The sequence below is a fragment of the Perca fluviatilis genome, chromosome 24 (assembly GCF_010015445.1).
Source record: "Perca fluviatilis chromosome 24, GENO_Pfluv_1.0, whole genome shotgun sequence".
NCBI classification, from domain to species: domain Eukaryota; kingdom Metazoa; phylum Chordata; class Actinopteri; order Perciformes; family Percidae; genus Perca; species Perca fluviatilis.
In genome coordinates this window covers 18,159,407-18,186,868 of record NC_053135.1, presented here as the reverse complement: position 1 = coordinate 18,186,868, position 27,462 = coordinate 18,159,407, and the positions used below count along the sequence as shown (strand labels likewise).

Below are 27,462 nucleotides of genomic sequence, written 5' to 3'. Positions count from 1 at the left end.
ATCAATATAAAAAGAAAGGAATTTTATTCATAAAATTTGTAAATTGATGCTGAATTCTTTGATGTAAATAAACCTTTATAATCAAGAAGGGTGTCGGCGGATTCCTCTCCACACAACATCACAGCATCTCTACGAATACACCACATACTTAAAGCATGCTCTGAAGACGAATAGGTGTATTAAATAAAACGTATTATAGACATTATAACAGGAAGAGCAACACTGTCTTCCTGTTTTCCTTAACAGCAAGCCACATTCGAAACGCGACTGACAAGTTTCCTCAGACAAGACTCCAAAGACAAATCGGAGAGGTAAACGTCGTAATGTTATAACATTTTAATGACAACATAAAGGCATTCACGCGGACAGCTACGGGTTCTCTTCCTATTTTCAACAGCTGTCGTCACTATGACAACAACTGACGCATTTGGCTGACGGTCGCCAGTTAACATGGGCTCTCGTTAAACCGAAACACCGGCATGTGTATTAAAATTCTTAAAATGCTGTTACTAAATACTAAATAAGTATCCCCTCTATTCTTTCGTCTCAGTGAGTCTTTAAGGTTTCTGGTCTTTTAGGTCATCAACGAATACGCGGGGAATTAGAGCTAGAGAGATTATTGGAGTGTGGCCTTCCACTTTTTACAAAAAAAAAATCCTCTTCACCTTATTCTAGCGTATCCAGCATATTTCCACATGTAAATGGGTGAATTAAGGGTTTATTTCAACCAAACCAGAGTGGTGATTTTGTTGGAACAGTGGAAAGACGAACCATGACGGCTTTTGATAGTTTCATTGCGTTTTTGTCCACTTTCAATTTGTGTTTTTACGATTAAAAAATTACTCTTTATTTACATGGAGTCTGGTGGGTTTTGGCGACGGCCTGTTAAAGAGCTTAGATTCAAACGGAGTTTATGAACAGATGCTTATTTCCATACGTCCTATCGTCGTATCGTCGCGGAGAGAACAGATCCCAAAAAGGAGAGAAAGAGCAACTGAAGGTTTAATGAACAAACCTGCTCTGTGCAGCCGACGCTTAGGGAAGAAAACAGCGTCCAGTAGCTCCCGTTGTCGCTCGTTCTCCTCTTTTGAACGACTAAGTTCCTCCTCGTACTCTGCTATCGTTCTTTCAAACAGCCCAAATATCTCTTCAGCAGCCGCAGTTAGTCGCTGCTCCACCAACGCTCTCAGCATCTGGACTTTACACATGTTACCTCTCTCTCAACACAACAGAGACCCTGATAACACGCCGTCTCGTTCCAAGTGTGAAGGTAGCATAGACATGAAGGTAGCCGCAGTAAAGACTACAGCTTCCCGTGCAGATCAGTTGCTGAGCTTCAAAATAAAAGTCCGGAAGGGTCCCAGCTGCCGAGCTTCAAAATAAAAGTCCGGAAGTGTTCCAGATTTCCTCTGGAAAACACGCAGGAATATAAATGATTAAAACACACATTTGAACTGTTGAAGTTAAAAAAGTTAAAACATTGGTGATGTTTTAGAGCAATATACTTTTAGGTCAAAAATGTAACTTATTTTATGTAAACTGCTGTGAGACTGAGTGACATTGAAACTGAGCCAGACTTAACCTAGTTTCTAAAGAATTAATTAGATCATGTCTGTTATTTAGCATAAAAGTAGAAAGCTCCTTGTCCCCACACACAAGAAGACCTATTCAGTCCTTCCAGAAAAATGCGAGTTTTTTTGTGAAAAATCCTTGATTATGCGGCACGTTTTCTTAAAAAATGCGATGGAATATGTGGGATATTTATGCAATTTTATGCGATGAAATTGCAGGAATTTGCAAAAATTGCGGGAACTTGCAAAAACTGCAGTTTGATGAAAAAGAGAAAAAAAAGTGATTCCCCCAACGCCCTGCTTTTCGATGATGTTCACGTCATGTAATTACATCACTTCGTAACGTTCCCATGGTAAAAGGGGAAAATGGCTGCTCGTGTGAAGTAAACGCAACATTTTTCAACTTTCTGTTAAGATATGTGACTTTTTTGCAATGAAAATGCGGGGATTATGAAATCATGCAAGCCCTGCATATTTTGCGCGGAAATTGCGGCATATTTGAAAAAAAAACTTTGGCTGATTATGTATTGAATTATGCGATTGCATAATCGCATTTTTCTGGAGGGACTGCCTATTGTTTAAACAGCTTTAAGAGCCATCCCCTGTTGAGCCAGACTTGGTTAAGACAAAGAATGAGTATTCCTGTAGTTAATAAGGAGGACTTTAATTTGAGGAACCACCCAGGTGTAGGGAATAAATGGGTGATCCTGAGAATGATTCAGGACTGATTGATGTAATTCCTGAAGAGGAAGCATGTCATTTCAGTCCGCTGCTGGCAGTGTTTTTAATGTTTTATGTTTGATTGTTTTGTCTTGTCGTTTTCATGATGTTGTTTATTAAACCTTTTGCTTAATCTTTCAATTGGACCCAAGCCTCTCCTTCCTCTTCAGAAATCAAACTATCACGTCTTTTAGAATTTCTTAACAGAACAAAGACAAATACTTAAATTAAGTAAATACATTTTCAGAGCTCTGAGAAAACAATGAACCAAATTAAAGATGGTGGTAGTTTGTTTCCCTTTCCTTTTAATGTGTCAAACAGAAGATAGAAGTTTTGGTCTTGCAGTGTAATTTCATCTGATTTTGTTGTTTGTCTGAAGGTGAACATTAGGTAAATGTATGTTTATTGCAAGGAAACTCCTGCACACTGTCTAACTTGCCAAAAAATAAATGTAATAGGTGGCACCGTTTCGGTACTGGACCATCCCTAAACGTACATTGTGTAATGTTTTGAGTTGATTCTTAGCAAAAAAAACTTTGTTCTTTCACAAATGTGCTCCTTCATGTGTAATTACTTCCACCAACTAATCAAAGTATTCTCGTAAGCGTAGAATCTGCCATTCAGAATCATTCAGAATACATACAGGCGAGTTGCTCGAATGATGGCCAGTATGTCGCACCTCCATCTTTAAAATACCTAAGCCAAAGAGGGACATACCTCCACTCAGTGGCACCGTGACGAATGCCAGCCGGGAGGGAAAAAGAGAATTAAAACGACAATGTGACCAAAGTTAATATTGGAGTGGTTAGAACAGCTGCGTGTAAACGATGGAGATATAAGAGCTAATTTTGGGTTTGGCCACCGTAGCAGTTAAAACAGTATCGGAATGGGAGGGGCTAGAAAGTAATATTCAGTTGATTGTCATATACAATTTCACCGCTAGATGGGAGACATTCTTACACAATGTAGCTTGAAGCAAACGGCGTTACACCCTGAGAAGCCATATATTGTAGGAGGTGACTGTCTGGTTATGACAAAGTTTGACTTCTTTTGTCAGGTCCGTCCGGTGTGGGCGTGAATAAACTTCGGAGGCGCTTGATTGAAATGAACCCCAACATCTTCCAGGGCGCTGTACCTCGTAAGTACAACTCGCAATCCAGCCAACTTTCTTGTAAGGTGCTAATAAGAAATAATACATTTGTTAAATACTCTATAATGAACCTTTATAAAATCTAACTGATGAGATATACATATATATATATATATATATATATATATATATATATATATATATATATATATATACATAATATATATACATACACACACACACACACACACACACTTATGACAGGTATATGAACATTAACAAGTTTAAAATAACCTATAAGTGTCTTGTAAACAATTCTAAATGTGTTAATTGTGCTTTAATGAACACTTGTATTTATATGATTTTATTAATGTTTATAAGCATCTTATAAGGTCTTCTACAGCTTATTACAAGAGTCTTAAAATAAAACACAATAATTTTTTTTTAAATAATCACAGTTTCTATGTTTAACCGCAATTAATTGCTAACATTAGCTAAGGTCTTAAGGCGTATGACTGGAAGTTGTTGATGTTGTTTAGATATGCCAAATTGTAATTATATAAGTGAGTTGTTGGAACTTGACCCTAAACACGTTCATAGCACCAGAAATAGCAAGGGGGCGGGGGGGAGTATAGTTAGAAAAAATGTTTTATGATAATGAAGAGGCGTTGTTTACTATATATATATATATATATATATATATATATATATATATATATATATATATATATATCTATATATATATAGGCTGTGTATTTGTGTTATTATATTATCTCGGTCACATGACGGTGATATAAAGATAAAGATGTATCCTAGGATTAATTCAAAACTTTAATTTGTTTTAAAAAAGTTAAAATTTTGACTGGAAGAGACAATTATATTGTTAATCGCAATTATTTCTGAGACAATTAATTGTACAGCAACAATTTAGGATTGTGAGAGCTTTATAAATGACCCAAATTTTCTTCCTCTTGAAAGCGTTTTTTGATTTGTTTGGGTGGAACAGTTTGTACGATAATCTCAAAGAGAAACAATAACCTATACATATTTTTCCTTATCAAACAGACACCACAAGAGCACCAAAGGGATACGAGGAGTCTGGTAGAGAATATCACTTCACCAGCCGAGAAATCTTTGACAACATGGCGTATAACAACAGGTACAACTGTCTCTGCTGTCTCTAGGCGTAGATTTTTTTTTTTGGGAGGGGGGTATGCAGGGGATATGTCCCCCTCCAATATTTAAAAGAGGGAGATTTGTCCCAACTGGTTACTTACATTAAGACATATATTTATTATGTTACAAGTTTTCAGCAAATGGGGCATTATCTAATGCTAACTTTTGGTGAATTTTTGAGACATTTACAGGGTCAAATAGACAAAGTGTAGCCTGAATGAAGACATTCTATGGAAGCAAAATAGGCCCAAATCTCAAAATTGAAAAACGATGTTTATGCCTGTAGTGTCTCCTAATTCATAATCATTTTTATTAAAAGTGTGCCGTTTACACCCACAGAAATTATAAAAAGCTATGACTGTGTGTATCCCAACTCCTAAAACTGTCACTATATTCACGAAATGTATTCAGAAACTAATATCTAAGCATCAAGTTCTAGTAATTTACTGTTTGTTTGACTAAAAATACAATTACTGTATGTCCCGCAGGTTTTTGGAGTACGGGGAGTACAAAGGGAATCTGTACGGCACGAGCATTGCGTCTGTGAGGGAAGTTTTAAACAGCGGGAAGATCTGCGTCATCGACATCGAGCCCAATGTAAGAACCACAACAACGTCCAGTGGTGTTATGTAACTAAGTACGGGATCACGGAAGGCTTGTGTCAGGTGGACGTGCTGACAGTGTTGTTGTCATTACTTCGAATTCCTCATGGGGGCGACAGAAACTACGCACTATAGTTTTAATAGACACATATAAACGGTACAGATAGAAGTATAAGTGTCACCATATGGGACCTAATGAAACGCAGTGATGTAGTCTACGTGATACGCAGGTACCTGCATTATACCCACTAAGAAAGCTCCAGGATTTCCATATACCCACTTAAAAATGCTCAATGACACGCAACGACATACTTTCCATTATATTTTTGATATATTTTGAATTTTCATCTGTTATTTTCTTGAATTCAATTATCTTTTGTGACAATATTGCAAGTAGTTACAGCTTACGCATAAGGAATCAGATTTTCTTCAAGACAGAAGACAATACTCTCTAGCCCTACTGCCAACAGCCTTTCCGAGAGTCTGACTCTCGTCTATCATATCCCTCAATGTTTTATCCTCTTCTTACTCTTCCTCCGGCATTGGTGCCACTCGCCGCTTATCCGTTGGACCTACTCCGGGTCCTGTTTCCCAAGAAGATTTGAAAAGCAAGGTTGCGCTAGTCCCTGAATGCACTCTTTGTTCTTCCCGCTCCTCTCAAAATATTTGCACACTGTTTCAAAAATTCTTTAATAGGTGCACTTTGTGCCAGGCACTATGCACCTCTTTCATCCTTTACAGGCCGGGAGAGAGAGGGGAGAGCGAGGTCACCCATGGCTCAAGCTTTTTTACTTCTACAGAATATATTCTACAATACCCAGTACAATACATTAGACTACACCACTGGTAAAACGGTACACAACAAAATGTTTCTATGTCTCCGTTTAGTCCATCCAGGCGGTGCGGAGCCACGAGCTGCGGGCCTACATCATCTACGTGAAGCCCCCGCCGCCGGAGCGACTCAAGGAGACCCGACGGGACTCATACATCACCACCAACTACTACGTCAACCGGCCGTTCAAAGTAAACATTTCCAGGCGCAAATAGACAAAATGTAGCAGAATAGACATCTGAATCTGTGCTTTGGATGTTTTTTCCCCCAATAGTCTGAAAGAAGACATGGAGGCAAAATAGCCCCAAAACTCAAAATTTGAAAAATGATGGTTATGCCTGTGATATGTCTCCCATGAAATTAAAAGTGCTCCTTTATTATTTTTTTTATTACTTTCATCTGTTTTAACCCTTGTGTTGTCTTTCCTTCGACCATGAAAAAAAACACTTTTGTTCTTATTTCAATGTTTTGTTGCTTTTTTCAACAACAACAAAATAATTTTATTAAGTTTTTTTGTTTTATTTTTTAACATTATTATTGCTCCCCCCCAATGTCTTTGTCCCTTTTGTCACTTTTTCAACATTTTAGCCGCTTTTCCCAAAGTTTTTGACTCTAACTTCCGGTGTTTTAGAATTTTATTTTCGTAGTTTTTGTCACTTTCTCCAATATTTTTTACGCTTTTTTTCCCCCAACGTTTTGTTGCCTTGTTCGACATTTTCGACACTTATTTTTCGACCTTCCATATATCTGATTTGTTTTTTTAATATTGTAAATGGGTTAAATTTGACCCGAGGACAACATGAGGGTTAAGATGGTGTTTTCTTACCTCAGGCTGGGAATCCTCGCCATCAAAATCTTGGATGAAAACATGTTTTGCCAGGTTTTCCCACTGTAAATACTGCGAGATATACTGGCTATATATAAAGGCTATTTCTATTTGTTACCGCGGAAACTATAGTTTCCATTCTTCTTGACAAATTATATTGTAAGCCATCAGCTCTGGGAGCAAAAGCACACGTGTGTTCCTTTTTACAAGGAGGTTTCAACCACAGATGTACAACCATTTTTTGTATTGATGAATGTTTTTAATATCTATGGTTTCAACTCACTGCTCTCTTTAAACCTGCTTTTACTTTGTAAACCAAATAAATAATCTGATCATAAAACAATACCCCAAAAAAAGACATTATTGGGGCACCTGGGTAGCTCACCTGGTGGAGCGTGCGCCCACGTATAGAGGCTCGGTCCTCGCCGCAGTGGCCGTGGGTTCGATTCTGGCCTGCAGCCATTATCTGCATGCCCCCCCACACTCTCTCTCCTCTCTCTCTCTCTCTCTCTCTCTCTCTCTCTATGTGCCCGCTGCTATCAGTGCACCTGGGGTCCGTTCCAGGTAGAAGGTTTAACAAACTCTGAGTCTAACCCTGATGTCTGAGTTGATTTACCCTGAGATGGGAAACTCTGAGTTTTTTGGTTCCAGAACAGCTGATATGAGTTGGTTCACTCAGGGTTACGCGCGTGCAAAAAAGGCAGTATGAATGGAGCCATGATTCTACGATTCACCATGGTAACAACCACAAACAAACGGGTCGGCGGAAATACTCATGCGCACAAACAGCGAGTTTGAACGTGCATTTCGTTAAAAAAGCAAGACAGCGGCTATGTCAATGGGCTGATGCTGCAAAAGAGAATTTGTGTGGGAGAAAATTGCTGCTTGAGTCAATGCGTACACATTAACAGTGTATTAATTTCATATTTAATCACAGTAAACTTATAATATTACTGGTGAAAACTGGAATTGTATTATAATTTCATTCAGGTGCAATCCTGTGGGCGAAACAGTAAACTATACTAATCCCATTCTGAGGCTGCAGCACCATGATCATTGTTAATGTATAATCATTTATTTCTTTTTTATGGCTCTCACTGGTTTGTGTCCAGGGAACGCTACATAGACGTTTAAAAAACGTTTCAGAGCGAGTCACACTTTTCTGACGGCTCTACAGTGGCTTTACTATTAGACTACAGTATGATCCGCTACTGTTATAAAGAAAACTGCCGTTTGCAAAAACCGTAATGGACACAAAGAATCTGCTTGGTTAAAGCCTGTCCACGATGGCTGATGTTAGTGATATGAGGACAGATAAGGTATCTACATATCTAATGGACTGTGATAAAAAAAATACCTCTCAAATCGGTTATGTGGAAATGAAAATACATCTATAGTCGGGACTCAATATTCACGTAAACTCTCTGTGAATTAATGCAGCTTTTTCAACAACGGGATCGTCAACAAAAGGACATGACACGTTTTATAGTCTGCCTAACATAAACCAATAGGCTACGTCTTTTTATTCATGCAGATAACAAACTGCATTAAAATGCGCCTGATACAGACTGAATGAATGAATGAGGAAATGAATTCCTCTCAGAGGGAGGAGACTGAGAGAAACTCGAGGTTTCTTGAAGAAAACCTGCTCCCGACCAGGTTAGGTTCACAGGCTCAGTTACCATAGTAACTGACTCTGAGGTTAAGTTACCTCTCTTTCTGGAACGGAAAACTCAGAGTTTCCCTCATCTCAGGGTTAACCAACTCAGAGTTTTCACTAAACCTGCTTTCTGGAACGGGCCTGAGGTCCAGGCCTTTTCCCACCAGAGATTGGGCAGACCCATGACTAGGCTACATCTTTGTTCTCTCCGCTTCTCTGGCCGGAGACTGTTTGCAACTTTGTTAATTATTTCCTAGGTCTGTCTGTCTGTCTGTCTGTCTGTCTGTCTGTCTGTCTGTCTGTCTGTCTGTCTAAAAGGTATTATAATGACTTGTAACTAAATAATCAGTTCTGACTTTTGTTTCCTCCAACAGGATGAAGACTTCCAGGAGATGGAAGAAGCCGCCCAGAAAATGGAGTCCGACTTAAGTCAGTTCTTTGACCATGTGATCGTCAATGACGAGCTGCAGGACTCCTGCGTCCAGCTGCTGGCGGCGGCGAGGAAGGCGCAGGACGAGCCGCAGTGGGTCCCTGCCAGCTGGATACGACCCACCACCGAGTCCTAAGGCCACAAAGAATGTGACCCCCCTGTTACCATGGCAGCAGTTACTTTTTCATTTTTATTCAACAGATTCCTCACTGTAAAATCTTAACATGTAAATCAATGTTCATGTTCCAGGGGAGAAGGGCATGAAATATAATTATTTTGATCTTCTTCTTACTTGTGTGCTTGATCTGCAGCGGTGGAATGTAACTGAGTACATTTACTCCAGTACTGTACTTGAGTCCAAATGTTGAGGTACTTGTACTTTTACTAGAGTCTTTTCTTTTCATGCCACTTTCTACTTCTACTCTGCTACATTTCAGAGAGAAATATTGGACTTTTTACTCCACTACATTCATCTGTTCCAGCTTTAGTTACTAGTTACTTTAGTCACTCCGCTACATTCATCTGTTCCAGCTTTAGTTACTAGTTACTCGGGGTTTTTCCTGGCTTTTTTTCTGGGTGTGCACTTGTTGACCCCGACACACACACACACACACACACACATATACACACACACACACACACACACACACACACACACAAAGACACACACACACACACAAACAACTTAAGTGCACCTCCTTCTGTACTTTTCTTGGAGCAACACAGATGACGGATTTTCTCAAGCGAACAGTATCAAAGCCATATCTCTCTCTGAATGTTAATATTATGATTGTGATTATTATAAGCATGACTTTCTCGCCCTTCTCCCCAACATTTTTACACAGACCTGCAATGAAGAATGTGATATTTTTTTCCATTTGATGTTTACATACTAGAAAGCGAAGTGGTTTGGTTTTTCATTCTAAATATGTATCTTTTGAGGTTTGCTATAGCCTAAAATGTGTCATTGCATGCCACAAAAACATTTATGGCACTAAACATTAACAACAACAATAACAAAAGCTGTTTGGCACAAAATAAATTGCACTTTGTGTCCTTATTTAATTAAAACAATGTGATAATATGCAAAAGTAAAAGCAAAGCAATGACATTTCAATATTTGTACCTGTTTGTGACATTAATAAACCACTTCTATAAGCAATTTATTGAGTCATTTATGTAGTTCATCATCCGTTTTGCTTGCCTTTTGTGGGAGCTTTTATTTTGACGATACAGTCAGGAAGTCTTGTGTGCCACTCGTAAATGCATCCGGGTAACCGCTCTCCACTTCTAGAGCATAAACAAAGAAATAATCCTAAAAAGTAGCAGTTTATTCACGTGTAAACGGCTCTAGCCGTTAACATTTACTTGTCAACTAAAGATGATTTAACTGGATGTGCATTTAAAGGCACGTTTCAGGCAGAAATTGCATAGTATGGATACAGAAGGCTCGAAGGTAACGTACTTGTTTTCACAAATAACGGTAACCTTAATTTCTAGCGTTATAGTAGCAGCCTTTACAGTAGCGTTAGCTAACGTTTTAGCGCTAGCATGAAGTGCTATTTTGACGACAATTGTAGTACTCTAACTAGTACTTGTAAATATGACTATGTATGTTTTATCATTATAGAAAATGCGAGCCAGGGAGCTCCCGCCTCTTCCACAGGTTAGTCCTAGAACTCCGCTATTGTCTTTTTGTTTCATTATTTGCAAATTCTCACAAACATCATGTGACACAAACAGCAGCTGGGCATCAATGGACAATGCAATCTTGGGCTACGTTATGATGACATAATAACATAAGTACATTTAAGAATCAAAGGTACTTACATACAATAAGAAAAAAGGAATCACATAAAATAAATACAAACAAATTGAATTGAAAGGTAGTCAAGAAGACCACCTTTTGTCGAGTTCAAGACAAGTCCAAGACCAGGACTAGTCGAGTCCAAGACCGAGTCCAGGACAGAAAGGGAAAAAAATAAAAAAGGTCTCATGCATAACCGTATCAACAGTCATTTTGGGTTATTATTTGTTGATCTAAAAGCACAAACAAAAGTGTCACAACAGCCAGGATGTGTAAGTATAGCCGTTCCCCTTGATATGATTTAATCTAATCTAAAGAAAACAGAATGACATATGGTGATACCTCATAATAGCAGTGTTAGAACTGATACAGAAACCAATCCACTACTATTACCACTGCTAGGTACTAGTACTGATAATAAAGACACCTGGACTCGGTCAAGACCAAAAGCCATATTTGGCAAGACCAGTGGTAGAGACCGAGACGACAAGTCCAAATACCAGCGAGTCCGAGACTATAGAAAAACTGTCTCGAGTCCGGACTCGAGTACTACAGCCCTGCTATATAATCACATGTACACAGTTACTCTGACTATGTAATACTCTACTTATAGCTAAAACCCAAGCTACTCAATTTGTCATTATAGGAAACTGAGAAAAGCAAATGGAAAATGAATTAAACCGAAGAATATATTGTTTTGCAGTTGATTAAACTACTAAATTCAGCACAATTTGGGTTTCAGATTCTCCGTTTTTCTGTGTTTTGTACTGATGGTCAGATAAAACAAGCTATTTTATTTTTTGGGATATTTTAAAGCTTGGCCATTAATCGGTTAATTGAGAAGAGGTTTGTCCAAAAATGAAGTAGAAAACAAATGTTTGTCGGAGCCTTTAAAACTCTCAGTGAAGTCCATGAAAACACATTCTACGCATAACATAAATTGATGAAGCCGGGCAGGCGTCGGAAAAACTCAAAATAAAAACAAAAAACAAAACATTTGTGGAAGTTTATGGAGTTGCACAAAATGGGCTAAAAGCAAAGTCTTAAAAACATAAAAACTGTAAGATGAGACATCGGGGATATCTGACTGAAAGCATGTCACCAAAAGAAAGACAACTTTTTATATGCTAATTTGTCACCGAAGAAAATCTTGAAAAGTAACCGCACGAGACACAAATGAACAGATATTCTAAAGCAAAATATGTATTGTTATGTCAGAACAATGTGAACATCCTGAATTTTAGAAAAACAAAAGACATGAAATCAAATGTATGGTTAAAAAAAGGAAAGAAGACAACAGTAAGGAAATAACAGAATCAAACCGGTGGGGTGGGGGGGGGGGCTGTTCCAATATGTTACAGCTCTAGGCCTATACATTACCTTTTTTTTAAGAGCATTGCTTGTGGGCATTGGCATACCCATGTCTATCCCCCAGCTTTGAGGAAGACTTAGGTCCGCGTATTAGACGTCCTTCCTCAAGAAAATGTGACGTTTTTTACCCCAAAAAAGCAATCTCCCCATACATTTTGTGTCTCTTTGTGGGATTTTGCGTCTGTTTGTTGTCGTGTTGTGTCTGTTTTTTTGGTCATTTTTGTTTCCTTTGGGGTTGTTTTGGGTCTCTGGGGTCATTTGGCGTCTCTTTGTAGTCGGTTTGTGTCCCTTTGTGGTAGTTCTGCGTCTTTTTTTACATCATTTTGGACCGTTATTATCACCATATCTGTCTGAAAACATTGATTAAAAACTAGGTGTTGCCCAAAACGGCTCAGAGGTTCTGCACCTAATAAATCTTAAAATGGTGGGGGTGGGGAGGGGGGGGGGGGACCCTGCACTGTAGGTGTTTATATCAACTAAGCATCGTCAGAAAAGTGAAACCAGATTGCACAGACGGACGCGCTTCTCTCTGGACGTTTCACTCAGTCACACACACACCGGTTTGAGTGGTCTGACCCTGTGCCCTGAGTAATCCCCGGTCCTGGCGCATGTAATAGGGATTTAGCAGGGGATTTAACAGTGTCAGCCAGGTTGTTACATAGCTGCTTTCCACTCTGACTTTGATTCCTGCGTGGAATGGCCAGAAAGACGACGGTAAGGCCTTTTTTTTTTTTCTTTTTTTTATATCTCGGCTTGTCTTATCTGACTGTATGCTTTCTACCTGCGACTTTCGGAAAAGCTCCCACAAGGTTTGCATCTGGGCTCCTTGCGTCACAGGAGAGGTCATTTTGGTAATGTGTTTACGCTGCGTTTGATGGGACGTTCTCAATCCAATTGAACAAACTGCTAAGTGTCCGGTGTGTTATGTTTGTAGATTATAATAGATCAAAGTATGAGGAGAGTTACCGGTAAAAAAATCGACTCTAGTGAGAGTTAAAAGTAGCTCATTTAAAACTTACTCGGAGCAAAAGTTATTTTTTAACATCACGGGGAGATATACTTTTTTTGTATATATATTATATACTTTGTATCTATTTATACTTATTATACCTATTTCATTAAATCAAAGTCTTTTGTGATTTGATAAAGGCACAAAGACGCTTTGGATTTGAGTCTGTTGACGGCTACAAAACAACACTAGAGAGCTTTTTTATTCACTTTTTCTTTTACCCCCTAACAATGTAGCAAAGTACAATACTTCAAACAAAACATACTTAAGTAAAAGTTAAGTTGCAGATTCGAAAAACAACTTTAAAAAGTAAAAGTACACAACAACAACAACAACAACAAAGAAACGACTCAATTACAGTACCGTGAGTAACTGTAAATCCTTAACTTTCCACCTTCAAAGATTTAAATTCAACTTGCTGAAAGCCTGTTAAGTCACAGAAGCAGGAATCACACAAAAAGGAGATTTTTGTCAATTGATGTTATTTCGAAAATGGAATATATACAAACTTTGAGGAAGACTTAGGTCTGTGTATTTGGCAGGGAGTTCCTTCCTCAAGAAAATGTGACGTTTTTCACACAAAAAAAGCAATTCCCCCCCCCCCCCATACATTTTGTGTCTCTGTGGGATTTTGCGTCTGTTTGTAGTCGTGTTGTGTCTGTTTTTTTGGTCATTTTTGTTTCCTGTGGGGTTGTTTTGGGTCTCTGGGGTCATTTGTCACACTCTTTGTAGTCGGTGTGTGTCCGTTTGTGGTAGTTTTGCGGCTTTTTTTTTTTTTTTAACATCACTTTGGCCGGTTATTATCACCATATCTGTGCCTGAAACCGTTGATAATAAATAACTTGCACTCAGAAAAGCTTAAAGGGAAACGCCACCGTTTGTTGAAATAGTTCTTATCACGGTCTCCCCTGGCTGTAGATAGGTGGGCCAACGCGTTTTTTGTCTCAGTGCAAGTAATTAGGTTGTTTTTTTGTCTTTTGTTGGCTCACTTTTACTCACAACATGCTAACCGGCAACATAGGATTCCATTCACTACGCTAAGCTAACTAGCGGCGGCGCTGCCGGTGTTGCACCGGACTAAAACAATGCATGCACAAAAAATTTGTTGGCCCACCTATCTACAGCTAGGGGAGACCGTGATAAGCCCTATTTCAACAAACGGTGGCGTATCCCTTTTAAAGGCAAAACTTAAAGCTAAAGAAGTCCGACTGCAATCATTAGATCTGAGAAAAGGCTTTTATTTACATTCATGGTTTAGGTGCTGCCTGTGTAACAGGCGTGATCTTGCGTTGTGTTATTCAAATTGCTGAAAGCCTGTTAAATCACAGAAGTAGGAATCACAAAAAAAATTCTTTGAATTGATTTTATTTCGAAAATGGAATATATACCAACACAAAGGACCAGACTTGACCCGTGCTTCTCGTTTTTGTCTCCTTAAGCGTGGACAGCGATCACTTCCCACAATGCCAAGGTAGGTAAGGTGTTTATCTACAGTGATATGAACAAAATTATAAACTTAACACTTTAGTTTTTGCCCCCATTTTTCATGAGCTGAACTCAAAGATCTAAGACTTTATCTATGTACACAAAAGGCCTATTTCTCTCAAATATTGTTCACAAATCTATCTATATCTGTGTTAGTGAGCACTTCTCCTTTGCTGAGAAAATCCATCCACCTCACAGGTGTGGCATATCAAGATGCTGATTAGACAACATGATCATTGCACAGGTGTGCCTTAGGCTGGCCACAATAAAAGGCCTCTCTTATTGTCTTTATCTACAGTATTTACACTGTAAAAGTCAAACCAAAACTTCTTCTCTCTTTTTGTCGGACGTGTGAAAAACGTGAAGTCCAGACCCAGATGGTGAGTGGGGATTTGCAACATGTGGAACGATATGCGATGGATATGGGTCATATTTTTTACTGAAGCTCTTGATTTGATCGATTTGTTTATGATTCATGTACAGGAGAAGTACCGGCGCCAAAACATAAGAAGAAGAGGTCGAGAAAGGAGACGAATGGAGTCGATGAAATTGACGGTATGTAACACATACAAGGGGTAATTTCGGAGGCTTTCAGCCTGGACACTATATTTTATGTTTTTGTGTGTAGTGATAGGAATAACAATCTTTGAAATTGGTCTACTAAGCATGCTTGTTTTGTCCCTGACAGGCTCCGATTATTATTCCAAGTGTCTGTCAACATCAATGAAAGGCTCCTGTTAGGGAAAAATGATGACACATACTTTTTCTCTGATTATTACTAAAACTGTTTGCATTATAACTAGACAAAATAATGTTGCTGCTGTTGCCGTCTGGTATCTGGGAGCCACTGTCTTGTCCTTGTCTGGAGCACACGGTGTGATGCTGAGGAAGGAACAGGCGCTCCCTGACTAGATAAAGGAGACGCCATCGTCTCGCACCAGATAACAACTGACGACACCAACTCTTGTATCATGATTTATTGCAATTCACCGGTTATTATAAAAAGCAGCTTCAGAGAGCTTTTCGTTCGGTCATTGTCTGTACTATTCTGTAGTGCGGAGACTGCCTCCTTGTTATGTTCTCATGTAAAATTAATATATCTTCAGTGATTCTGTCTATTATTTGATAATGTAAATTATTCTAACATCCCTACAGAGATAGACCTTTAAGACCTCTCTGTTTAACCAGAAACAGCTCTGAAGTCGCTAGCGCTAAACCCACCAGACTCCATTTAAAATATTAATAATTTTAGCGTGTATAGCGTGTAACTAGAGTTGTGATGGTTGGGAAAGTGGAAAGACGACCCAAGACGGCTTTTTAATAGATTTATTTTGTTTCTGTCGACTTTGAATGAAGTGTGTTTTACGATGCTAAAATTAATTAGAGATGGAACGATTACAACTTTCTAGGCCGATTCCGATTTTAGCAGATTCCATTTTAATTTTTTCTAACCACTTTACAGCACACACAAATATTTATTTTCTATCTTTTCTTTAATAGAACATTTTGCACAGAACATAGAACATGTGTTGAACAGATAATGGATCACTATAAAATAGAACTATATAAATGACTCCTGGTGTGGGAAATTCACACAAATCTAAAGTGCAATGTTAGAACCATTTCCTTCTTTTCACATCCAATATCCCAAAAAAATAAAATTGGTTTTTGGTGTGGTCCCTCCACGCCCTACTTTCTCCTTGCAGGTGTTGCATATTGCAAACTTGTTATCTTCTGCACACACGCTGAAGAATTCCCAAACAGCTGACATGTTGCAGGTTAATTCACGAGGTTCCCTATGTGTGCGAAAATAGCGCCGACACGCGCGCTTCACACCGCGAGCGGGTACGCGCCACACACGGTGGAGAAGTTGAGAGAAAGGACAAAGAGACTGTGCTGTCTCGTCCGTGTGCGCGTGCGTCCTTGAGAACTGTAACTCATATAACTTCTGTTGTCAGTTAATTGTAGCGTTGACCGGCATGAAGTTGGCATATGTCAGACTGACCTGCCGCTCGCCGGTCATGGCCGAGCATGTGAAAACCGGCCAATATCCGGTCACCGGCCGGTCTATCGGTGCATCTCTAAATTAATATTTATTTACATGGAGTCTGGTGGGTTTAGCAAACGCAATTCCTTGGATGTTTTTATGTTTAAAAAAAGGATCTTCCTCTTTAACAGAAAGGTCGACCTCTTTAGAAATCCTTTTCATAATGTTGTCAGACACTTAGAATATTAATCTGAGCCTGTCAGCGACAAAACGAGCACTTTTGTGGACGTAAATTGGAGATACACAATCACCCTTTTAACTTACATTGTAGCTTGTTTTCTCTGACTGCCGACTGCAGCAATCTCTCTTAATACTGGACCAATGTCAAAGATTGTTGTTCCCATCAGTCACTTAGACACAAAAACATGGGACAATATAGGTTGAAAACAACCAAAGTTACTCTTTTCATTTACCTGGATTTAAAGGGCTAGTTCACGTCAACATAAAGGCTCACAAGGTATTGTTATTTAATTTGGCTAATACTGAAGATACTTCACTGTAGCCTAGCCTTTAAAGTCAGTTTGTAAACGTGGGATAAGGAGGCTGGCAATTTCCATCACTTCTCAGTTAAAAGCTGTGTTACACGTAAGATTTATACACGTTTTATTTGTGAGATTTCCGTTTGGAGAAAAAAAAAACTTCAGTCTCCTAATTTAAAAAGCCAAGAGAATACATTTTAATGGAGCTTTTTAACATAAAAAGCCAAATGTTTTTCTTCATTCCTTCCTGTTCAGATCATGGGATGAAAATGGGAGGCCTGGGCAGCCGGAGGGAGTCTGAGTTTGGAGAGCAACTTTCCCCTGAACCCACGACGGACGCTCCGCCTCAGAGGAGGAAGAGGAAAAAGAAAACCGCCCCTATAGGTAAAGACTAAAAACACAAGTTGGCCTATAAACGCTGCTTTTCTGCATTTTATTTCTTCTAACTTTTACGATACGACTTTGTGTGTCCACACTGAGATTCATCCGTCCCAAAAAGGAGAAACGAATGAAAAATACACACATAGCTAGACAACAATTACATTTAGCAGGCAATAAAAGAGTTCTTAAGCCTGTTGTGTGTAAACGAAGGGACTCTAAATCGCCTGTTTGAAGGCAAAAGTTGGTATTCATAATTTAAATCTGTGTTTCTTAAAATGGGGCTACGTACCATCTGGTGTGTAACGTGTATTTATGTTCCCTGTTTCTTGTTTCTTCATAGTTCCAAGGTTATTTTTAGTTAAGACCGCTGGTTTATTGTAGTGTTTGTTAAAATGGGGGTACATGGGTGCCCATATATAGAGGTTTTCTCTTTGGCGCAGCGGGCCTGGGTTCGACTCCGACCTGCGGCCCTTTTCTGCATGTCATCCCCCCCCCCCCCCCTCTCACCTTTCATGTCTTCAGCTGTCCTGTCAATGGACCTTTTTCACAGCAGACATTTTGACTCATAGTAGGAAAAGCCCAGCTGAAATTGATAACCTTAACAATGGCTCAGTTCCATCAAGTGTCCCAGTAAGCTATTTCAGTGAGTCAGCATGCACAATACCAGGACCTCTCCTAAGTGGAACGCAGCCATCAGTAATGGGTTTGAATACACTTGTGCTTTTCCTACTATGATATGTCAACATGTCTGCCATGAAAAAGGTCTATGAAGGCCTAAAAATGCCCAAAAATAATCCTAAAAACAATTGACTGGATGCCGTCGCTGTTTCACATCCCGCCCGGCTGTCTGAACGGACACAGCCCTGGCGCGTGTCTTGAGCCGTGCCGAAAACACGTACCTGCTAGAAATAGGACCAACGCCTATTTTTCACGCGACATGCAAGCGTGTTGGAAGCGTTTCCAGGCAAAATAGAATACGAAAAGATGTCATTTTGACACAAATACATTTAATAAATGACATGTTGATGTTTGAAAGTCTCTAAATGTCTCATGAATGCAGATATAAATGTCATAAAAAAAAAAAAAAGAATTGCACCTGTCAATACAGAACGAAATATTCTGTAGCCTATTTTGCCGTCAATACTGCCGACGTTGTCTTTGCTGTAATCATATCCGTATATATTTATGTTTAACATTTCATTTTATCAGTGGGAAACATCCATGTGTACAGACAAGGCCAGCAGACACGTTTCTGGTGTGCAAAGACATAGAACACACCACGCAGCCGCCACGCAACAGAAACGCCACGCTCACGCCACGCAGCCAGCGTGCAGGAGCCCTTACAGACGTGTCCGTTTCTGGTTTCAGAACTTGGCGATAACCAAGCCGACCTGGTGAATGGAGATACAGCCGACACCACCGATGGAGAAGAACTGGTCAAAAGAACCAAAAAGAAAAAGTAAAAAATAAAAATAAATGATGTGATAATGTCAGCAGATTTGATAAAAAGTCAGAAAACAATGGTTCCGTCATATGTACTATCCTGTTAGTCATGCTGTAATGTTAATGCATAAACACCTGGTTTTGAGTTATATATCTTATTTTATTTTATTGCATGTGTCCGGCTGCAAATGTTTTGGTAAAATGATACCAAGCCAAAGGAAATATGACAAAATGCATTGAACGAAGTGTGCCATTTGCATCGTGATAAAACACAGAATTATAAAAAAAAAAAGAGCAAACTGGAGAGAAAATGTTTGAAAAGAAATGACAGCAAGATATATCGTACGTGCTGCATTTTCCTCTATAACCTTAGTTCTTGTTATTCCAGGAAGCCTAAAGTCGCTGACTCCCACCTTCCCGATGAGTTGGACATAGAAGAGGACGATATTATCACCGACACCCCTCCTCCTATTTCCCAGCATTCCCTGTTCTCGGCCCCGCAGGGTCAGAGCCAGCCGGTGGGGAAAGTCTTTGTCGAGAGGAACAGTGAGTAACCAAGGAAGAAGACGGGGTCGAGTCCAGAGCTGGAACAATTACCAAATGTGGCTTTACAAATTAATTGTCTCAGAAATAATTGCGATTAACAATATAATTGTCTCTTCCAGTATTACTTTTTTAAACAAATTGAAATTTTGAATGAATCCCAGGAGACAGCTTTTGGTTATATATCTCTGTGATGTGACCCAGAGAATGTAGTAACACAAATACACAGCCTATTTATAAGTAAACAACGCCTCTTTATTGTCATAGAACATGTTTTCTAACTTTTTTAAGAATGACTTCAGAGCCGTTCTTTTCTCAAAGAGAAGCTGAACTCCAAGTCTTCCAGAGTCGCGGCCAAAGCCGATTCCAAAGACCGCTGTTCGCCGGCAGCAGCAGCCATCTTCTTAGTTTTCAAGTAGCGGGGAATTCACGCTGAACCGTCGCAACTCTGCCGTCCTTATGTTAAGCCCCGCCCACCGACTCTATACACGATGTGATTGGCCTGACCAGAGTTTGGTTTTTCCTGCTCGCAAGCTGTCGGAGAGTAGCTAGACTGACCCCCAAATTACATTTGCTGCCGCTAGGGTGCGTTTAGATTTCTAGGCTAATAACATTGAATAAAACACCCAAAATACAAAGAAAGTAATCATTAATTTTACCTGCGAAGAACCCAAAATGCAAAGAAAGTAATCATAAATTTTACCTGCAAAGAACATTGTATGGGTTCCATAAAACTTGCATCCATGAAGGAAATGGGTCAAATTTGACCCGAGGACAACACGAGGGTTAAACAAAGAAACAATGGGAAAGAAATTTGACAATTTGACAATAATGTAATAACTGTTACAGGCTTAGTTGAGTCTGTTAAATCGCTGAATTGGTCATTGTGGCGTGTTCCCGTGCAGAGCGTTTCCAGGCCACCGAGCACCCTGACTGGAGGAAGACCAAAAACCATATGGATGACATGACTGACTTCCAGCCCACCTGGACCACCAGAGAGGTTTCTATGAATGTGCACAAAGGCTTCAGGTGACGGACAAGTGTCTTTTACTAGGGATGTCCCGATCGGATCGGCAAGTATCTGCTCGGCAGTCGCCCCGATCCCTTTAACTCCGATCGTTTACGTTAGTGTTTGAATTTTACAAAAATGCTAGCTGCACTATGTTAACTGTATTGAGCTAACAAAGTTAAGTTGTTTACTTAGATATTTTTGTAAACAAAAACCGGTGTGCAGCTCCGTTGTCTAGGCAAATGCAAGTATCGGATCAGGACTCGGTATCGGCAGATATTCAATATTTTAAAAGTCAGATTGGGATCGGGGGCCAAAAAAGCTGATTGGGACATCCCCATCTTTTACGATGCAAATATTTATGAGCGTGTGGTACCCGCAGGGTCTTAAAAATGTCTCAAAAAGTCTCAAATTTCACAAAAAAACAATGTAAAGCGCTGCGGGAGCATTAGAGGTAGCGTTACATGGACGTAGGGAAATTAAGACCACGGTGTTGTAGTTCTTTCTGTCAGGGTCTAATTTGCTGTATAACGACTACAAATTAGAACAACATGCAACAGATTTTGCAGCCAATCAGCTTCGCGTTATCGGTCTCTTTCGGATTGTACCACAGAGGTAAAACAGATTTTAATTGTTTACATTTCATTCATCTCATTTCATTTCACCCTCATCCACCTTCACTGGCTCCCAATTAAGTCCCACATCACATATAAAATCCTCCTTCTCAGCTACAAATCCCTCCGTGCCCCTGGCCCCACAGTACCTCTCTGACCTCCTCCATCCATACGCCCCACCCACGAAAGCCGCGGCCCTCAGACGCCTGCCTGCCCTCCGTCCCCCACACCAGACTCTGTACCTTCGGAGACAGAGCCTTTAGTGTTGCAGCCCCATCCCTCTGGAACACCCTCCCTGCAGATATCCGAAATGCTCTATCTCTGGACATTACCGCAGCCTACAACCTCCTTTAGCTTAGCCACGGTAATTCTGTTAAGTGTCCTTGGGTGTCATGGAAGGCTCTATACAAATAAAAGTTATTATTAAATAATAAAATATTATTATTCGTAATGGTCTTAAAAAGGTCTTAAAAAGTCCTAAATTTGACATGGTGAAACCTGCAGAACCTGTACATACCTTTACCAGTACGGCCATGAAGTTGGTATTAAATATACAGTGCCTTGCGAAAGTATTCGGCCCCCTTGAACTTTTCAACCTTTTGCCACATTTCAGGCCTCAAACATAAAGATATAAAACTGTAATTTTTTGTGAAGAATCAACAACAAGTGGGACACAATCATGAAGTGGAACGAAATTTATTGGATATTTCAAACCTTTTAAACAAATAAAAAACTGAAATATTGGGCGGCAAAATTATTCAGCCCCCTTAAGTTAATACTTTGTAGCGCCACCTTTGTTGCGGATTACAGCTGTAAGTTGTTTGGGGGTTAAGTCTCTTATAATTTTGTACATCGGAGACTGACATTTTTGCCCATTCCTCCTTGCAAAACAGCTCAAGCTCAGTGAGGTTGGATGGGAGGCGTTTGTGAACAGCAGTTTTTCGTTTCTTTCCACAGATTCCGATTGGATTCAGGTCTGGACTTTGACTTGGCCATTCTAACACCTGGATATGTTTATTTGTGAACCATTCCATTGTAGATTTTGGCTTTATGTTTTGGATCATTGTCTTGTTGGAGGACAAATGCTCCGTCCCACTCTAGGGTCTTTTGCAGACTCCATCAGGTTTTCTTCCAGAATGGTCCTGTATTTGGCTCCATCCATCTTCCCATCAATTTTAACCATCTTCCTGCCCTGTACGAAAAAACCAAACCATGATGCTGCCACCACCATGTTTTGGACAGTGGGGATGGTGTGTTCAGGGAGTTATGAGCTGTGTGCGCCAAACATAACGTTTTTGCATTGTTGCAAAACGCGTCGATTTTTTGGTTTCATCTGACCACAGCACCTTCTTCCACATGTTTGGTGTGTCTCCCAGGTGGCTTTTGGCAAACTTTAAACGACACTTTTATGGATATCTTTAAGAAATGGCTTTCTTCTTGCCACTCTTCCATAAAGGCCAGATTTGTGCAGTATACGACTGATTGTTGTCCTATGGACAGAGTTTCCCACCTCAGCTGTAGATCTCTGCAGTTCATCCAGAGCTGCGCTATCATGGGCCTCTTGGCTGCACATCTCTGATCAGTCTTCTCCTTTGTTTGTATGAGCTGAAAGTTTTGAGTATGTGCGGGCCGGTTCGGTAGATTTGCAGTGGTCTGACACTCCTTCCATAATATTATCGCTATTGCAAAGTGCTCCTTGGGATGTTTAAAGCTTGGGAAATCTTTTTTGTATCCAAATCCGGCTTTAAACTTCCTTTTTACAAAAAAACAGTATCTTGGACCTGGCCGGTGTGTTCCTTGTTCTTCATTGCGATGCTCTCTCGCTTTACAACGGACCTCTGAGACTATCACAGAGCAGGGGATGCATTTATACGGAGACTTGATTACACACAGCTGGACTTCTATTTCAATCATTATCATTAGTATTTAGGTCAACATTGGATCATTCAGAGATCCTCACTGAACTTCTGGGAGAGTTTGCTGCACTGAAAGTAAAGGGGCTGAATAATTTTGCACCCACTTTTCAGTTTTTTATTTGTTAAAAAAGTTTGAAATAACCAATGAATTTCGTTCCACTTCATAATTGGGACCCACTTGTTGTTGATTCTTCACAAAAAATTACAGTTTTATATCTTTATGTTTGAGGCCTGAAATGTGGCAAAAGGTCGAAACGTTCAAGGGGGCCGAATACTTTCGCAAGGCACTGTAATTCTAAATGTTATTAAAAAAGTCTTAAATTAAACTTGTGGAAACCTTGCCCTCCCTAAATCTCTCTCCTGTGCTCTGTGTGTTGTGCAGGTTGTTCGGTCTGTATTGTCACGGCTTCCTGGCGGGCTACGCCGTGTGGAACGTCGTGGTGGTGTACATGTTAGCCGGGCAGCACCTCACCGATCTGTCCAACCTGCTGGAGCAGTACCACAGCCTGGCGTACCCGTCCCAGTCGCTGCTCTACATGCTGCTGGCCATCAGCACGGTGGCCGCCTTCGACCGGTACGGGGCCACCTTCAGACCCACCCGAGAATAGTCGACCGCTCTCTGGGATATGTTTTCATGCTAATCAAATGTGACCAGTTTAAGGGCAAACCGCTAATTAGCTTATAACGCTAGTCGTCGAGGCATGCTAAAGTAAAAAGAAATCGCTATTTCTATACCAAGGCTCAAAATATCACCACACTTCCACGGTAGCATAATGAGGGTCCCTACATGTAAACTGAAGCATTGAGAACTTTGTAAGTGTACAGACAGTTTATTAAAAAGATAGTTTAGAAAGACAGTACCGTATGCATAAACAGGCAGGCGCCATCTTGGGATGATGATCATGACCAGTCGAACCACAAACGCCGTGCTTGAGCTATGTTACTGGTTACTGGTTGCACGGCGTTCATTATGCTACCGCGAAAGTGTGGTGCTATTTTGAGCCTTGTTAGTGGTGTAGAAAGAGCAATTTCTTTTTCCTTCACCTTTACGCCGACGACTAGCGTTATAAGCTAATTAGCAGTTTGGGCTAAAACTGGTCACATTCGATTAGTATGAAAACATATCCCAGAGAACGGTCGACTCGGTACACATGTTACTAACCCCTAGGTTCATTTTGCGCCGGTTTTGTCCTTTTAAGTAAAAACTGTTTAAATTTGTGTGTAAAAGTATGAACGGGATATGCAACTCCTTTTTTTTTTTTTTTTTTTTTATATTCTCAGAGTGGACCTGGCCAAAGGCTCCTTGGCCCTGCAGGACTTCCTCACACTGGACCGCGTGGCTCTCGCCTCTTTCTGTGAGTCCCCCGCCATGTAGTAACCCCGAGGAAACTTCAACAACGGGTCTGTTAGCAGGGCTGCACAATATATGGGTTGCGTCCGAAATCACATACTCTGCACTGCATACTCAAAATATGTGTGTGTGTGTGTGTGTATATATATATATATATATATATATATAAATAAATAAATAAATAAACGGTAGTGTTGCATATTTTCCTCGTACCGTGCAGCCCTAGTTGTTAGGGTTGAACATGTTTTTCCTCTAAAACGGGTGGGGTCTGCTGGGTTTCAATCGACACTCTTTGTTTATATACCCCCCCCTCCTCCCGGTTTCATCCAGTGTATTTCTCAGCGTTGGTCCTCTCTCTGAGCCAGCAGATGACCAGCGATCGCATCAACCTGTACCCAGCCCTCAACGCAACGTTATGGTGAGCTCGCCGGAGCTCCTTTTCATGTTTCTATCTTACTGTAACGCCTGGCTAGGAGGAATGTAACTATGTACATTTTACTCCAGTGCTGTACTTGAGTACCAAATGTTGAGGTACTTGTACTTTACTTGAGTCTTTTTCTTTTCATGTCACTTTCTACTTCTACTCCGCTACATTTCAGAGATAAATATTGTACTTTTTTTTTACTCCACTACAGTCATCTGTTACAGCTTTAGTTACTTTGACAGGTAAAATTACTTTACATGTTAAGATTCCTGCACACAAACCACATGTAGTTTCGATTTCGAGCCTTTTTTTGACGCCTTTAGCGCTGCATTTTGACACTTGAAGTTCTTTCTGACGCTCTTGACCTTTTTTGGGATGCTTTTAACACTCTTTGTGAGGCAATTGTCCCTTTTTATGATATTTTTAACATCTTTTTGACACTTTCAACGCTTTTTTTCGTTTCTAAAATGTGAGGCTTGTTCTGCATCGAGTACTTTGACTTATAATAACTTGAACTCCATTTTCCTGATGATACTTACAGACTTTTACTGTAGTTACATTTTCAATGCAGGACTTTTACTTGTGACAGAGTATTTCTACAGTGTGGTGTTAGTACTTTTACTGAAGTAAAGGATCTGCATACTTCTACCACCACTGGATACATGAGACCCCCTGTTGTCCTCCAGGCCCCCGGGGTTAGAGCACCAGATTCTCCACCCGTGGGTGACCGTCAACCTGGTGGTGGCTCTGCTGGTGGGGCTGGCCTGGGTCTTCATCGCCACGCGGCCGGAAACAGACCGCACTGCAGGTGAGAGACACCTGTCTGTGGTAAATAGGGATGGGACGGGGAATTGGATTCCTTTTTAGGCTCAGACCGAATAGCGTCTAAAGTATCATGTATTGAAAAATACTCAATTTCATCACCTTGAGCGTGATTTATGCTTCTGCGGAGGCTCCGCGCACAGCCTGTTTAAGAGGCCTGAAGTTTATACTTGTGCGTTGGCGTGTGCGTCGATCTTGAATAACAGGACTGGCTTGTGTTGTGTTTGTGTGTGTGTGTGTGTGTGTGTCTGTGTGTCTGTGTATGCCTGCGTGTGTTTGTGTGTGTGTGTATCTGTTTGTATGTATGTGTGTGTGTGTGTGTCTGTGTGTATCTGTATGTGTGTGTGTGTGCGCGCAAGTGTCTGTGTGTATGTGTGTCTGTGTATGCGTGTGTGTGTTTGTGTGTATCTGTTTGTATGTATGTGTGTGTGCGTTTGTGTGTGTGTATCTGTTTGTGTGTCTGTCTATCTGTTTGTATGTGTGTCTGTGTGTGTGCACGTGTCTGTGTGTGTGTGTGTGTGTGTGTGTGTGTGTGTGTGTGTGTGTGTGTGTGTGTGTGTGTGTGTGTGTGTGTGTGTGTGCGTGTGTGTGACCGTGATTATCTTCAGAGTGAGTAGTGACTCTAGAGTCCTAGTGAGAGAAAGTGTCTCCCCTGTTCTTTCTGACCACTGGAGCAGGAGAAGTTAACCCTCTCCTTGATTTCACGTTGTTTACGGAGAAGGAGAACCAGGAAATGAGTCAGGGGGGAAATGCAACGCTACCAAGCCACAGCAGAGCGGACCAATCACAGTCTGTGTCGCTGCGACGTGTAGTTAAATTTTTTGAGAGTAGCAGGTCAGGCCACGGCGTAGAGTCCGTGTCTCTACCTACGGCGTCGTTTTAACACAGAAGCATAATTTCGGCCTTAAGGAGTAAATCTCATCAGCGTCAGTGAGCCAATCAGCATGCAGCATGCTTCTACCAAGATCTAATAATGTTTGTGATTGGCTGTATAAGACACGCAGGAAAAACTACATTACACAGAGATCAAAATGTTTGGAACGATACCCAGCCCTAAGTGATGAATACTGCAAAATCCACCTTAAAAGGATTTTTTTCTGAAGCAAGAATAAATGTCTGATGTTATTATCTTGTCCTCCTTCTTCTTCTTCTTCTTCTTCTTCTTCTTCTTCTTCTTCTTCTTCTTCTTCTTCTTCTTCTTCTTCTTCAGAGTATCTGGAAACCATGGTGATTGAGCCTCCCGAACCAGAGGACAAATCTGAAATGACCGCCTGAGAATAAGTCATCTGCACACCTGCTCCGACACACTGTACAGCTTTGACACGTGGCACATATTTTTGCACTGTATTTTCGACAGTGAACTCTGAAAATGTTGTAGATTATTTTTGTATTTTGGAAACGTGCATGTGCTTGTCGCTCTATAAATATTTATCCAACAAATCCAACAAGCTGTCTTTATTACACGCTAAAGGAATTAGATTTCAGTTCCACTCCACTTTTTTGTTGCTTTTTAAATTTCTTTAGCTTTTTCTGACATTTTGTCACTTTTTCCCCCGTTTTTGTTGCTTTTTTTTCCCGACTTTTGAAGCATTCTTATCGACATAAAGCCCTACAAAAGTCAGCCGAAAAGTTCCTCAGCCATCATACAGGTTAGCAAATCAATCAAAAACAAAAGATAACATTGTTAAAAGCAACCACACACACACACACACACACACACACACACACACACACACACAGCCGACTCCCAGCGACCTGTTTCTCAGCCTGAACATGTAAACTCTCTGGCTGTGTGGGGATTTCTGAGTCTCAATGTTGGCGAATCTGCCAAATTCTGCTTTGAATGTCACATAA

The 27,462-nt window shown here is 40.3% G+C and overlaps 2 protein-coding genes across 4 annotated transcripts; both read left to right on the top strand.

The window, feature by feature from the left end:
- Positions 1 to 291: 291 nt before the first annotated feature.
- LOC120554053 (MAGUK p55 subfamily member 4-like) lies at positions 292 to 9,299 on the top strand. The gene is made up of 6 exons (XM_039792650.1): positions 292 to 311; positions 3,349 to 3,429; positions 4,447 to 4,540; positions 5,046 to 5,154; positions 6,048 to 6,182; positions 8,852 to 9,299. The coding sequence occupies exons 2-6, from the start codon at positions 3,396 to 3,398 to the stop codon at positions 9,041 to 9,043; spliced, it is 564 nt and encodes a 187-aa protein (XP_039648584.1). The 5' UTR covers positions 292 to 311; positions 3,349 to 3,395; the 3' UTR covers positions 9,044 to 9,299.
- Positions 9,300 to 10,160: 861 nt separating this feature from the next.
- Positions 10,161 to 27,053, top strand: LOC120554723 (transmembrane protein 237A-like). Of its 3 annotated transcripts, XM_039793728.1 has the most exons (14): positions 10,161 to 10,363; positions 10,538 to 10,573; positions 14,534 to 14,565; positions 14,946 to 14,959; positions 15,063 to 15,134; positions 17,361 to 17,489; positions 18,855 to 18,945; positions 19,318 to 19,475; positions 20,378 to 20,501; positions 23,394 to 23,585; positions 24,293 to 24,366; positions 24,693 to 24,780; positions 25,473 to 25,594; positions 26,819 to 27,053. In XM_039793728.1, exons 1-14 carry the CDS (start codon positions 10,343 to 10,345, stop codon positions 26,881 to 26,883), a joined length of 1,218 nt encoding a protein of 405 aa, XP_039649662.1. In that variant the 5' UTR covers positions 10,161 to 10,342; the 3' UTR covers positions 26,884 to 27,053. The 3 variants fall into 3 exon arrangements, with proteins under 3 accessions (XP_039649662.1, XP_039649664.1, XP_039649663.1); XM_039793729.1 differs by lacking the exons at positions 10,161 to 10,363; positions 10,538 to 10,573 and adding an exon at positions 12,712 to 12,799; XM_039793730.1 differs by lacking the exons at positions 14,534 to 14,565; positions 14,946 to 14,959 and having other exon boundaries at positions 10,162 to 10,363.
- The last annotated feature ends 409 nt before the right edge of the window (positions 27,054 to 27,462 follow it).

What these genes read in the sequence shown, in the direction of transcription:
- LOC120554053 (XM_039792650.1), top strand. Translation starts at nt 3,396, where the DNA reads ATGAACCCCAACATCTTCCAGGGCGCTGTACCTC. An exon ending in CTTCCAGGGCGCTGTACCTC is followed by an intron (nt 3,430 to 4,446) that starts GTAAGTACAACT and finishes CTTATCAAACAG; the next exon opens with ACACCACAAGAGCACCAAAG. An exon ending in TCATCGACATCGAGCCCAAT is followed by an intron (nt 5,155 to 6,047) that starts GTAAGAACCACA and finishes GTCTCCGTTTAG; the next exon opens with TCCATCCAGGCGGTGCGGAG.
- LOC120554723 (XM_039793728.1), top strand. Translation starts at nt 10,343, where the DNA reads ATGGATACAGAAGGCTCGAAG. An exon ending in AGCTCCCGCCTCTTCCACAG is followed by an intron (nt 10,574 to 14,533) that starts GTTAGTCCTAGA and finishes TGTCTCCTTAAG; the next exon opens with CGTGGACAGCGATCACTTCC. An exon ending in GGAAACAGACCGCACTGCAG is followed by an intron (nt 25,595 to 26,818) that starts GTGAGAGACACC and finishes CTTCTTCTTCAG; the next exon opens with AGTATCTGGAAACCATGGTG.